The sequence below is a fragment of the Halichoerus grypus genome, chromosome 14 (genome assembly GCF_964656455.1).
Source record: "Halichoerus grypus chromosome 14, mHalGry1.hap1.1, whole genome shotgun sequence".
In the NCBI taxonomy this organism is placed as follows: domain Eukaryota; kingdom Metazoa; phylum Chordata; class Mammalia; order Carnivora; family Phocidae; genus Halichoerus; species Halichoerus grypus.
The window spans coordinates 62,003,066-62,016,877 of record NC_135725.1 but is presented as its reverse complement, the minus strand read 5'-3'; the positions used below and the strand labels follow the sequence as shown (position 1 = coordinate 62,016,877).

Genomic DNA, 13,812 nt, shown 5'->3' with positions numbered 1-13,812 from the left:
TTTCTTACTTTTTTTTTTAATTTATAAGGAAAAGATATAAAAATGCCGCCCTGGGGTGATTAAAATCAGATCTGCCTGAAGAAGCAGAGCAAGTGACCTTTAGGTGTCCATCCAGCTATTCCATAGAACTTTACTGTTTCACTAAATGTGAGTGGCCCACAACATTGGTGGGGGGATGGACTTTTTTTTTTTTTTTTTTTTGGAAATTGGTATGGGTGCCCTTAGGACATTTTGTAATCTGGAAACAGTTGGAAGAAAACTGGCTGAGGCAGCACCGTGGGGTCTTCTAGCCGGGAGGACCCCTCGACTGTATAGAAGTGGCTCCAGAAAGAGCACCCCTTTGGAACAGTGCCCGGCGAGTCCCCGCAGATCACAGTGAACAATGCGCGAAGGGCTCAGTACCCCATCGAATCAGTAGTAATGGAACCAGCACTCTTATATAGCAGTTACTTTGTGTCACGGCTACTCTAAGCACTTTTTTCCTTTTGGTAACAGTTTTATTAAGATATAATTCACATACCGAACAATTCACCCATTTGAAATATACAATTCACCATAACCAATTTTAGAACATGCTCATTATCCCAGAAAGAAACCTCGCATCCCTCCAGCTCTAGGCAACCACTGTTCGACTTTCTGTCTCTGTGGATTTGCCTGTTCTGGATAGTTCATATAGATGGAATCTGCAATATCTGGTCCTTTAGGACTGCTCCTGTCACCGAACAGAATCTTTTCAAGTTTCTTTTATGTGTTCCAAGCACTTCACCTGATTTAACCTCTTTGACCCTTCCAAAAACCTGAGCAGTAGCTTCCGTTGGTCTCATTTACTAAATCAGGGAACCGAGGATAGAAAAGTGGAGTGACTGGCTCATTGCCACACGGGGGTGTGGAACTAGGAACTAGGGTTCAGGCCAAGGCTTTAGAAAAGACTCATTTTCTAAAGCAGTGATTTTTCACACAACCTTTTTATTGCCATGACACTTTGACCCCCGTAAATAAAATCTAATATACCGTGCATATCAAAGCAGACTTGAGGCAGGGGATGGGAGTCTGGACTCCCCTCGGCTCCTCCTACCGTCTTCCCGTCCCAGTCAGCCCTGTGGCACCCCCATGAAGTCCTACAGCACTGATGGAAAACCACTCTCCTAGGCCTCGTCTTCACCAACTGTGAAATGGGTACAGTGATCCCTACCTTGCCTGCCGTCAGGTTCAGTGGAGAGTAGTGTTATCAGAGGGCAGCAGGGCTACATGGAGTGCCCCCTGCTCTTCTATACCCCACGGCAAGAAAGAGAAAGAAGCATTGCTGTCCTTTGAGCTCTGCGGTTGGGTTTATACCCAGTGCAACTGAATTTCTTTTAAGTCTAGGACAAAACCATTCTGTTCTTGTATTCAACAAGGCCAGGGAAGTTCTGATTCCTAGTAGAGTAGTTTCTTATCCATTCTAGATGGTTTGGCTGGCCCCAGAAGAAGCATGCTAAATTATTCTACTCATCCTCTAAGTCCTGCCTGTCCCCTCACCTGGGATTCCATACCACGTCCTTATTTTTTTAACACCCTAGTCCCAAAAGGATTGGGGATAGCTTATTAAAATACATACCAGGGGGGCGCCTGGGTGGCTCAGTCGTTAAGCGTCTGCCTTCGGCTCAGGTCATGATCCCAGGGTCCTGGGATCGAGTCCCACATCGGGCTCCCTGCTCGGCAGGAAGCCTGCTTCTCCCTCTCCCACTCCCCCTGCTTGTGTTCCCTCTCTCACTGTGTCTCTCTCTGTCAAATAAATAAATAAAATCTTTAAAAAAATAAATAAAATAAAATACATATCAGGGGAAAGTAAATGAGTAATTTGGGCTAGGAAATTTAGATAAGACCAAGATAAGATCCTATAGAATAGCTAAGAGTGGGCAGCAGATGCAGCTCTGAGCTTCTCAGTAGCCAAGGCAAAGAGGGAAATGCAAGTGGTAGATTATTTCCAGTATCTGTAAGAATAAACACATGTTTTCTTAGAAAAAGCAAAGCCTTTTCTGGCACAGAGCATTGAGAAAAATTTCTTCTGCTGGTACCTTATAATAGGCATGATGTGTATGTACCATGTAGACAAGATTCTCAAGGTCTTTTGACTATATAATCAGGCCATTAAAATGTCCCTGGATGCAGGCTGATGGCAGATCCCTAAAGTATAGGCTTGGGGCAGGGCAAGACAAGGCATCGGGGGTGGGTGAGTGACTGTGATGTTGAATTTGATTTAAGAAAAAATAAAATAAAAATAAAACAAAATAAGAAATTCAGTAATGGTTGGCAAATGTTTTCTATAGAGCCAGATAGTAAATGTTGGAGGCATTGTGGGACATATGGTCTCTGCTGCCAGTCCTCAACTCTGCCCTTGTGGAGTGAAAGCAGCACAGATAATGTACAAACAAATGTGGCCGTGTTCCAATAAAACTTTATTTACAGAAGCAGGCTGTGGGCTGGATTTGGCCTGTGGACCCGTGGTTGTTGACCCTGGCTCTAGAGGAAATAGGACTGTGCAGCCTGGAGGCAGTCAACTGTGGGAAATGTGTGCCCTAACTTAGCTTGTAATAAGAATCCAATGAGAGTCTGACTTACTCTCTGGGGCAAGAATGCAGAATACAGATATTCCATACTCCTGCCTATGGACAGATCTCTGTACTTTGAAAATTGCCCAGAGGGTAGAGATGGGATCCTTAAATAAGAAACAAGACATCCTGCCAGGGCTTGTGCCTGAGATAGCCCCTGGCACACAGCAGCGGTGTGATGTGAGATAGCCCATACAGGTGGGGATCCGAGAGTGGGGGACAGGCACACGTCAGAGGATGGGCTGAGGGACCCAGCTGGTACAGTGTAAATAACGTTTATATAGCTCAAGGGCTCTCAAAGTATGATGCAGCATCACCTAGGAAAGTTTTAGAAATGCAAATTCTCAAGCCCCGTCCCAGACCTGTTAATGAGAAGCTCTGGGAGTAGGGTACCACAGTCTGCATTTTACTGGGCCCTTCAGTGCTTCTGCAGCAAGCTCAGTTTTGAGTACCACTGAGGCCACTGATCATAACCTCTGTGTTCCTCCTTTTGAGCAGGGAAATATCCAGCGGATTCTCCAAAGTCTACACCCAAGTCCTCTCTGGCTGCCAATCTCATTCAGAAAGCCAAGCACCAGAACAACACCTTTCCGTTCTTTGCTGAAGGACTCACATGGACCCGAACTGCCCAGGAAAAGGTTCTGGCCTTGGAGCAGCAGGTTCTGACGCTCACCAAGGAGTTAAAGTCTCAGAAGGTGAGCTCTGGCCCCACAGAGGCCCCAAGCTCCAGTGCACCCCTCTGGGCCTGGAGCCTCTGAACAAGTTAGACATGCTACATTAGCCCGGCCAGGCATGTGCCAGTCTCGGTCCTTAAGAGCCAAACTGGTGGTGGTGGGAAATGCTGTGCTGTTGGTTACTAAGGGCCATGTGGACGCTCAGCCTGGGTGACGGAAGGCCTTCCAGGGCAGGATCTCTGGAACCTACTTTGTATTGCTCTTGGACTCCTCCTAGAAGACTGTGCCTGGCCTCACCCCACACTGAAGAGAGGCAGCATTTGGAGGAGGGGGATCTGGATGCAGGGTCCTGGGAGGGACCCCCAAAGGAACCGGCAGCTGGTAACGGTGCAGATCGCTGAAGGACTATCACAGGACAGAGAAAGCAGGCAGGTCTGTTGTAGCTCTGGGGCTCAGCCAGGCCCAACAGGGGATAGTGACGAGGAAGATTTAGCCTTAATAGAGAAGTTAATTATAGCGGTTAAAAAAAAGAGTGACATGGTCATTGTAGAACACAGATCACATACATACACAGGCATTAAAATCATCCCCAAATCCTACAAGCCAGGGAATAAATCATGTTCGCTTTTTTGGGGCAACTTTGTGAAGTAGTGAGAATCACATGGCAGGGAGGTGAGGGGGACTGCAACCCTGGGCACAATAAAAGTAGTTAAACTAGCACAGTTGTTACTGAAAATCCCAAGGGTGGTACGTGGTGGGGCCCCCAGGGGTGGGCCCCACTGAGAACCCAGGCTTCTTTTCCTCTGAGGGGAAGGCCCAAATCTTCATGTTTGAGGTTTGGCTGCCCTCAGTCTTTTCCTGCTTTATTTCCCAGCTCTATGTACTTCTGAATAATCTCCCTCCTCTACATTTCTTGTCCTTTCTGCTGCTCTGTTTTTGAAGACAGTCCAGAAAAATGCTCTCCCTACCGAGTTTTGCCCCTTCTCTGCCTTTCTTGCCCTTAAGCAGATATTAGGGGAGACTTCTGTCCTGGCAGGTCAGGGCATACATTTAATGAAGCAGCTCGTGATTAGAGTCCTCCAAGGAGGAAGCTCATTCGTTCATAGGTTCGCACTTCAGTTGTGTATTCACCAGGTCTTTGTCGAGGGCCTGTGGTGTGCACGCAGTATTCTAGGCGCTGGGAACAGTGGGAAGAGACACGGGCCCTGCCCCTGCAGAGGCTTGCATGTCACCGCAGAGACAGGTGGTAAACACCCCGACACCCATGTACAGCATTACAGCGTGTGAAGTCCCCTCTGCTGCCACTTAGCAGCCCAGCTTCTTTTTCTTTGGTCATCTTCCCATCCTGCGGTGGAGCTGCTGGTGCTCCTGAGAGCCCAGGGGGCATCCGGCTGGGCTGGAGTACCTCCCCGATCCCTGGACCAGTACAGCGTAAGGCCCAGACCCCACCTGGCCAGGAAAAGCAAGCTGGATGTGAACACTGCCTCTCCTTTGACCTCACCTTCCCCTTCTTTCTAGGAAACCTGGGCAGCCTCCCTGGGCTTGGCCTTTGCTTCCAAGGTGTCGGGAGTTGTCCAATGAAGGAGAGAGGCCCGGGAGACCGAGATTTCCTTGAGGTTTGCCCCCAGTGGCTGTGCCGCCCTGGAGGATGTGGCATCCTCAATAAATGAAGGCAAGCTCGTGGAGACCAGTCAGGGCTCCCCAGGCCGCTGACAGCTTCCCTGCGGTCAGAGTGAAAATGGCAGGAGGAAGTTGTCCAAGCATTACAGAACCTGGACTTTCTTACTGGTTCACTTCCCAGCAAAGCTTGGCCTGGCCTGGGACCGATAGTCAGGAGGAGAGGAAGGCCTGCGGTCCCACTTTTGCCTCACCAGATGAGTGCTGTGCGTGCTGTCCAGCCCATCTCACAAGTGTGCTTTTGTCTGGTGGGCATCTCGGAGCACAGGCCTTAAAGTGGAAGGTGCCGTCCGCAGTTCTGGCCCTGAGGAAGTTTCTTAACCCCTAAAGCCTCAGCTTCCTCCTGTCCCTGGAGTTATAGCAGTGCTTACTGCAGAGGTCTGTGTCCGGATGCATAAAGCCCAGTGCCTGGCATGCAGCAGCCGCCCGCCAGATGCAGGCTTTGGCTGCTATCATGGCATTCCCTGCCCTTCTCGTTGATTCCTTCCAGCTTTACAAGGAATGGCATGATCCTCTGAAGGGCTCTAGGAAGACAGATGGGTGCCCATGAGGGTCTCCAAGAAATGAGTGGCATAGCAGCGATGGGCAGAGGTCAAGTCTTCATCCCACATTAGGCAGGGGGAGCCCCAGCCCTACCAACTCTGGCGTTTTACCTCCAGCCCAGATACCAAAACCAAAGAGGGGAGGGAGAGAAGATTGACTCTTGGCCCAGAGGTAGGACAGAGGAGGCCTGCAAAAGCTTGGGGTGCCCAGTGGTGTCCCAGATGTGCAGAAATGCTGATTGGAGGACACTAACTGTCCATCTGAGACCCTCCGAGTCCAGTTCCTCAGCTGGGCAGACAGTCTCCCGGACTTCCCTGGGCCCACATCTACAAGATGCCTTCCTGTATCTCTTCAGTGGAAGGTACTTTCTTTCTGCCTGAGGCTGCAGGAGGACATGGGAACTGGGAGGTCTTGTCCTGGCTCAGCCACCTGGGTGGTCATTGCCAATAGCGTTAATGATCCTTGAAGAATTTGTATCTCAAACTCTGTCGGATGCTGTGGAGGGCACAGAGGTACACTGGGTCCCTGCTGTCAGGTGGGGAAGAACAGATAAGAGCATACATAACTGGTGTTAGGGGTGGCCCTAGCTGTGTGCTCAGGCTTTCCATGCATTATCACTAATCCTTACAACAGTTACCAGCCCTCTTTTCTTGAGGAGCAAACTGAGGCTCTGAGAGATTCTGCATGCCCAGGGTCTCCCAGGAGCCAAGACCAGTTTAAGACTCTGGTCTGTCTGCTTCTAGAGCTTCTGCCCTTTTCACTGCCATGCTCAAGGAGCTCAGAGATGGTGGGGGCCTGCCCTGAGGTCACACAGCTGGAAGAGCCAGGACTGAGGCCCAGGTCCAGGATTCATCCCAGCCTCACCGCCTCCTCTGTGGTCTCCCAGTACGGCCCAGCATCAGACATGGGCACATAACTGCTTTTCAGAAAATACAAATGCACTCATGTCTGGTGTCATATTAAACCATAGGACCACTCCAGTCCCCATTGAGCCATTATCTGTCCCAGGCCCTTGCAGCATGCTGGTCCCCCAGGAGATTTGGACTCCTGGGGATAGCACCAGATGGCTGCTTGGCTGGGTGACTCAGGCTCTCAGAGTTGACAAAATTGCACCCAGCCTGAAGGCTGTCTGCTCTGGCAGATGGAAGCCCGTGTTTGTCGTGATGTTGGCCATCTGTTGACTGCTGGGAATGATGAACTCCTCCCAGGCCCTTTCTGGGGCCAACTTAGCTCGCTCAGGGTAATTTGTTGAGGAAACTCGTTGGGGGCAAAGTGCAGCCTCTTACTTCACTAGAACCCTAGCCAGAGACCTCAACATACGCTCCCCTTATCCAGAGTACGGAGTACAAAGACTTCAGAGTGCACAGAGGGAGGGTGGAGAGGGGCCCTGGCTGTTTCCGCTTGGGGAGGGGCACTTGCCAGACTTCCTCTCTCATCCTTGAAGTGCCTGTGCCAGGAGTAGGGAGCATGATCTCCATTTCATCTATGACAAAGCCGAAGTTCACTTTTCTAAAACACTGTCATTAGAAACACCCTCATGGACCTGGAATGGCAAGCAAGGCCTCTAGGTCTCCAGAACCAGCGCTCCTTCACCTGCACCTGCTGGCGCCCAGCCTCCGAGGGGTCAGGGGCCGGGCTGCTGGACTGAGAGTCCGGTGCTCTTTCCCCAGCAACACTGGGCCCGTCCACCTTGATTTGAGTGAGTGATGCAAGTATCAACTCTTTAATAAGGGAAAGGATTAATTTTTAAAAGATGGTTTGTTGGCTTTTAAATTTTTAGATAATCAACTATACTTCAATAAAAAATATTTTTTAATAAAATGATAACGTGTGGCCAGTTAAAGTCTGAAATGGGCCAAACAATGATTTGATTAAGGAATATTAGAAGTACCACTAGATCAGCTCTTCTGTTTCTAAGAATGAGTCCTAAAGCATTGCTTATAGTTGTGGGAATTGGCAACACCCCGGGCATCCCTCCTTGAGGGCGGGACGAGGGCGCTGAGGTGCGACCAGACGAGGAGGAGTCCCCACGCTCTTGCTGGTGGTGGCGGTGCTCAGGGACATGCCATCATGTATAGTAAGGCCCCGAGCAGCTTCCCTTTTGGTTTTTAATATTTCTAGATGGTGTGTATGTGCATTTGTTGTGACCTGATGTCCTCAGGCTCACCCATGTTGTAGCATGTAACAGGACTTCCTTCCTTTTTCAGGCTGAATAATATTCCATCGTGTGTATATGCCACATTCTGCTTATCCATTCACCGTCAGGGGACATGTGGGTTGGTCCCATCTCTTGGGTGTTGTGAATGATGCTGCTATGAACTTGGGTTGTTTCTATTTTTAAAAAAATGGAAAGAAGTGTTTCAGTGCAAAATCTGTTAACTACACATCATGGAGAAGTGGAGGGCCCCAGATTAGGATTGGGAGTCCTCTGTTGTGGCAGGTTTTCCCACCTGTGGGGATCCACCAGCTCCTTTTAGTCCTCTTCCTTCTCCTTTCTTGGGCTTCAGTGTCCTCCTGTGACAGCAAGTGACCTGCCTGACCAGGTGGTCTCCCCGGGCCTGCCAGCCACCGGGTTTTCTGAATCCGAGGTCCATTCGCACTCCTCATCTCGTGCTTCCTGCCCTGACTCCGTCCCTTCCCTGCTTCCTTTCTCCCTGTCTCATTCTGCAGCTGGGATTCTGGGGTGGGAGGAGAGCCTCCTGGGCGGGAAGTAGGAAGGGGGAGGAGGCAGCTGGATGTAATGGAATGGGCTTCAGAGTTGACTCTGCCAAAGTTGGGGGAAAGATACCTGCCTGATGCTGGGCCTCAGGAGAGCCTGAACAGTGGTGTCTGCTGGTTAATTCGCCCAGGCACTTACCAGGGTCCTCTCCAAATCTCCGCCAAACCAGAAAATGGTCTCAGCTTCTCAGTTATCCTGGAGCCACAGGAATGGTGATCTCTCTCAGCAGAGCCTGAGAAGCTAGTTCATTCCAAACATTCCAGTTTGGTTCGCAACCACCTCCTCACCCCACCTTCCAGCCACACCCAAGAATGCCCACAGCCCCACACAGGTTCTTTCATTCCTCTGGGCCTTTGCTGGAGCTGTTGACTCAGCTCGCGTGGAAAGCCCTTCTAGCCTTCATCTCCTACCTACTGCTTGACCGTCTCTGGCCCTCCTCATTCTTCACGGATCAGCTTCAACTGTTCTGCCTTTCTGTAGAATATACTGGTCTTCCCCCACCTCCATCCCAGGTAGAATTCATTGCTTTCTGCTCTGTATCCCCAGCAATACCCTTGCTTCCCTCTTGCAGTAAATCACTCCATTATAGTAGTTCACTTTTGTTCCCACCAGCCTTGGTGGTTTTTGAAGGTGAGAACTTTGACTGATCTCCCTCCGGGCCACTGACACCCAGCCCAGGGCCTGGCACTGAGTGGGGCTTAATAACGTTTGGATGGCTGGAGGGAAGGGAGAGAACCCAGAAGAGGGCCAGTCTGTGGTCCCCAGGTTTCAGAAGTTGCATGCTAATTCGATCCTGCCATTAATTTCTCAGATAAGGTCATGATTTGGAGCAGTTCTCTTCCAAAATGGAATCATTCTTAGCAATATCCCTATCTAGCTGATTCATTTAGTTGAATACTTTGGTGTGGATACAGGTAATGTGTTTCTGGGAAACCATATTCTCTGGCATGGAGCAGAGCAATGGACCAGAGTCCCTGCCTACCAGGTCTGAGGCTCACTTGGGACTGGCCGCTGGGCTGCCTGGCTTCTGATATTCTGATCCTGGCCTTAAGTGAACCCACATCCCTGCTTTGGGACAGGACAGGTCCTGGGGAGGTTGGGGGCTTGAAGGCGTGGAGAGCCAAGCAGACCTAGAGTCTCCATGTGCATACAGTGCCCCTGCCAAGGAATAAATGGAAGTCTGTTGCTTCTGAGCTCTCTCTGCTTTCTTGCACAGGCCTGCAGGCATTGCTTGGTGGCCCGAGGGGCTGGGCACAGTGGACAGCATGAGGCTCTGTGTGTGCTTTAGCCTGAGGATTGCCCATGCATTTCCTCTCAGGTGCTCTCCCAGCTCCATCCGTATCAACTACTTGATGCTGTATCTGGGATTCTGAGGACTCCACTAGGCTTAGCAGGGAGGAATATTGACATGAGTCAGGTCTGCCACAGGAGCCGGAGAGAAGGGCCACGCTGGTGTGCCACAGGCCGCCTTCATGACTGACCGAGCACAGCCTTGTGATGATTTGGGATTGAATTCCACTCTACTCTGTGGGGCTTCAGTTTTCCCATCTCTGAAATGGACACATATCAGTCAGGGTTCAGGCTCAGCTGCTGTAACAAAGAAGCCTCCGAGTGCTCTGGTCTAAAACAATCTGGAAGTTATTTCTCTCCTGCCTTCTCGTGGAAGAACCCAGAGGTTCAGTGAGCAGTTCTGAGCTAGTAACGCAACTGCTGTCCTCATCATACAACTTCTGCTCATGAGCCGAGGGGCTGCTCCAGCTCTTGCCATCTCCCAGCCAGAAGGAAGGGCAGTGTGCGTGGTGGTTTTAAAGGGAGGACCCAGAAGCTACCCACATAATTTCTCACATCCCGTTTAGGCAGAATAGTCACTGGGCTACCCCTCGCTGCTAGCCTGGCTGGGAAATGTGGTCTTCAGCTGGAGAAAATGAGCCAGCCCGGAGGATGACACTAGCCACCCCTCAGGGCTGTTAGGAGAGCTGGTGAATGTAGCAAATGCCAAGTCCCTGGCACCTCACAGGCCTTCCCCGAGTTCACAAGGTGCTTCCTTTCCTCCCCCAGGAGCTGGTGAGGATCCTGCACAAGGCGCTAGAGGCTGCCCAGCAGGAGAAGAGGGCGTCCAGCGCATACCTGGCAGCGGCCGAGGACAAGGACCGGCTGGAGCTGGTGCGGCACAAGGTGCGGCAGATCGCAGAGCTGGGCAGGCGGGTGGAGGCCCTGGAGCAGGAGCGGGAGAGCCTGGTGCAGACGGCCGGCCTGCAGGAACAGCAGGCGCAGGAGCTGCGGCAGCACGTGCAGCTGCTCATGGACAAGAACCAGGCCAAACAGCAGGTCATCTGCAAGCTGTCTGAGAAGGTCACCCAGGACTTCACGCATCTCCCTACCCAGCCGCCTGGGCCCCCAGGGGCTGCCGACAGGGACTTCCTGAGCCAGCAGGAGAAGATGGAGCACCTGAAGGTAGGGGCCCCTCCCCGCAGGCCTTGGGCCCTTGGGGGACATGGGTGCACTGCTCTCAACCCTAAGGGTTTCCTAGATAGAGCAGGGATAAACCTTCATACCGAAATTGATATTGGTGGAAATACTGCTATGCACTTCCTCACTGTCTTAATCAGAAGGTCCGGTGCAATTTGACCTTTTCATGATATCCTAGGCTGGAAAGGGAAGGTATCTCTAGATGATTATTAGAGGTTTAAGAGCACAAGACAAGGTCAGAACCCCTGAGTGCCTGACCAGCTAAGTGCCATGCTGATGCCCTGGGGAGCCCCAAGGTGCCTGGTGGCCTTCCCCAGCACGCAGTCCAGGTGAGGTGGGGCCGGCAGGACTCGCGGCTCCTCTGTGAGACTGTGTGCTGCCCGGTGGCCACTGTCGTGGGTGCCCCGCTCGCATCATCTCATCTGATGCTCCACCAGCCCTGTGAGGCCATCACGTGTGTGCTCCCCACTGTGGGCAGGAAGGCTGAGGCTGAGAAGGGCCCGCGCGCGGAGGGGCTGGGGGGCTGGAGCTCTCTGACTCGCGTCTGCTCTGCTGCCTTCCAGTTTCTTTGGGCCTTCCCTCCTGCCGCCGCCCCTGCTTCCCCCTGGCTCAGGCGGCGGCTCTCACCTGGGGAGGCTGCGCCCTCCCGGAGACCGATTGCGGCTCGGGGAGCAGGAACTTAATTTGTGTGTGATGCCTGCCGTGGTGACAGGAGCTGCTGGGCCACCTGAAGGCCTGAGCTGGGGATCGGTGCTCATAACCCCTACTGTCCTTAAAGGCAGTTGTATAACCAGGGCCGGTCCTGCCCTGAACCCCGCCATGCGCAGCCGCACATGTATACATATGTATGTATAACCAGGGGAGCGTCCTTGCCATAGGACCAAAGCATTGCTGCTGAAGAGGGGAAGCAGAAGGAGAAAAAGAAAACTCCAGAAGCTTTTGAAAGATCAATGGGCAGTGTGGTACAGTGGCCGCTGCCCCAGCTGTGAAGTCAGGCCTAGGTTTGGACCCAGGCTCTGCCTCCTACTAGCTCCTACTAACTGTGTCACCTCGGGCAAGGCCCCTCACCTCTCTTTAAAATGGCCTCACTATCCCTACTCATGAGGTTGACAGGGGGGTGAAGGAAGATAACATGAAACCCAGATCCCTCCTGTTTCCTTCCGCATGAAAAACCACATAACCAGTCTTTGAATCTTTTCCCTTTAAAATCAGATTCTTTTGAGTTCAAAATGAAAATAAAATCCTTTCAAATGCAGATGGAGCGAGGCTGGGGCTGGAAAATTGCTTTCATCAGATTGCTTCCCTACCCTCCTCTGCCCTGCTAATAAGAGTCTTCTGTCTGCCCGTCCTGCTGGAATCCACAGGTGAAGACCCCGTAGAGCAGCTCGGGGGTCAGAGAAATAGATCTGTTGGGCGCTGCCAAGAGCCGACTGGAAGCCTGGACTCACAGAGTGTGCCCCTGGCTTTGTATGTTCGGGAATTTATCAGTGAGCCCAAATAGAGGAAATTCCTATCAACCAAACTTACCTTGCTGCTGATCCTCAGAGGCCCAGTGTTTGTGCCAGAAAGAATTGCATGTGCTCGAGTTCCTCGTGTGTTAGCCTTTACATGTCTGATCTAGAAAAATAGAAGACTCCTCCAAAATCCATAGTCTTTCCCGTTTGAGGACAGAGCAATGTTAACATCTCCCCCTTGCCCTGGGATGGAGGACATGCGACTTTAGGGAAATGCCCCCTTGTTGAAGCTGCCAGTTTGAGAACAGAATCATTGACCTCCTGAATATCGGAGCTGGGAAGACTCAGAGATCTAGTCTTTGACATTTTCTGGCAGGGACAGCTGAGCCCGGACAGGGGTCCAGCGTCCCACAGCACAAGCAGCAGGGTTGCAGCTAGGCCCCAGGTCTCCCCACACGCGATCCACTGCCTTCCCTACTAGCACAGGGGCTAGTCCGTGGCGTTTCCCAAAGAGAATTCCCGGGCTCCTGATCCCTATGAAGATAGGCAGGCAGACTCTCTCCTTCCTGTCCCCTTTCTCCAGCTGTTTTCCTCCTTTGCTTGCCAGTGACTGTCGTGTGGCTTTCCTTTCTCTGAGCTCTCTCTCTTTTTCCTCCCTACAGTCCTGAGCCACGAAGAACGCTCAAGGTAGGGTGATGAGCTGAATGGGGAGGTGCTGCCCAGACGCCCCCCCACCCCACCCCCACGGCTGCTCCCAGGGGTGCTCACACATGCTCTCGCGTCTGGGCTGCAGGCACGGTGCCCCCGGCCATATGTCCAAAGCCTTGGAAATGACAGGGAGCATCTCGGGGCCTGGGGTGAGGACGCAGGGACGGTAACAGGAGGCAGAACGGAGCGGCCGTGTAGAGCGGCAGACTCCGCCGATGCGCTTTCACCCAGCAATAGTTTTCCATTCCCCTGTGGACCGCACGCACCTGGCTTGCATCCTGCCTCTCTCACGTTCTAGGCACGTGACTGAGGAGGACTTCCCCTCTCTGTACTTGTTTCCTCATCTGTAAAGTGGGAACGATGGTACTTTAATACGTAGCGCACAGCATGGTGGAGATAAATTAACACACAATAATGTGTGGGAGGTAAACGGCTCTGGCACATAGTAGGACCTCAGGCAACGGATCGCTCTCTTCCACCCTTGCCTGGAAGCGTGTTGTATTTTCTCAGGCGTTTGGGAAGAATGCACAACAGCATCATATCAAAAACAATTAACAGTAATTAACTCATAGTATGGTAGTATCCAGTCAGTGTTAAAATTTCCCAATTGATCTGTAAATGTTATAAATAGCTTTGGGGTTCTTTTATATAATCTTTTTAAATAAATAAAATAAATCCATGAAAAAAAAAGAACGCACAACAGCAGCAGTGGGAAGTCTCTGGGCGGGGGCAGGAGGAGCACAGCGGGTGACAGTAGCTCTCCAGGTGCGGGGAGAACCCAGAGAAGGACGTGACACTTGTACTCACCACGCACCAGCCACCATTCTCAGCCTTTTGCACGTATTAACTAATCACATCCTCCCAAGAGTGCCTGAGGCCGTGGTGTTATTGTTCCTGCTTTCCAGGTGAGGGGAGGAGGCCCGGAAAGGGCGAGGAACTCGTGCTGGGCTCAGTGGTGAAGGCAGGATTTCTACCCA

The 13,812-nt window shown here is 51.7% G+C and overlaps 1 protein-coding gene across 3 annotated transcripts in view; it reads left to right on the top strand.

The window, feature by feature from the left end:
- Window positions 1-13,812, top strand: part of TBC1D2 (TBC1 domain family member 2) — a 50,483-nt gene that overhangs the window by 20,371 nt on the left and 16,300 nt on the right. For 2 of the 3 annotated variants that reach the window (XM_036074159.2, XM_036074162.2), the window contains 2 exons: window positions 3,090-3,286; window positions 10,263-10,658. In XM_036074159.2, coding sequence (XP_035930052.1) covers window positions 3,090-3,286; window positions 10,263-10,658 — 593 coding nt within the window. Of the gene's footprint in view, window positions 1-3,089; window positions 3,287-10,262; window positions 10,659-12,789; window positions 12,815-13,812 lie in introns of those variants that run through there. The other variant, XM_036074163.2, reaches the window with a different exon arrangement.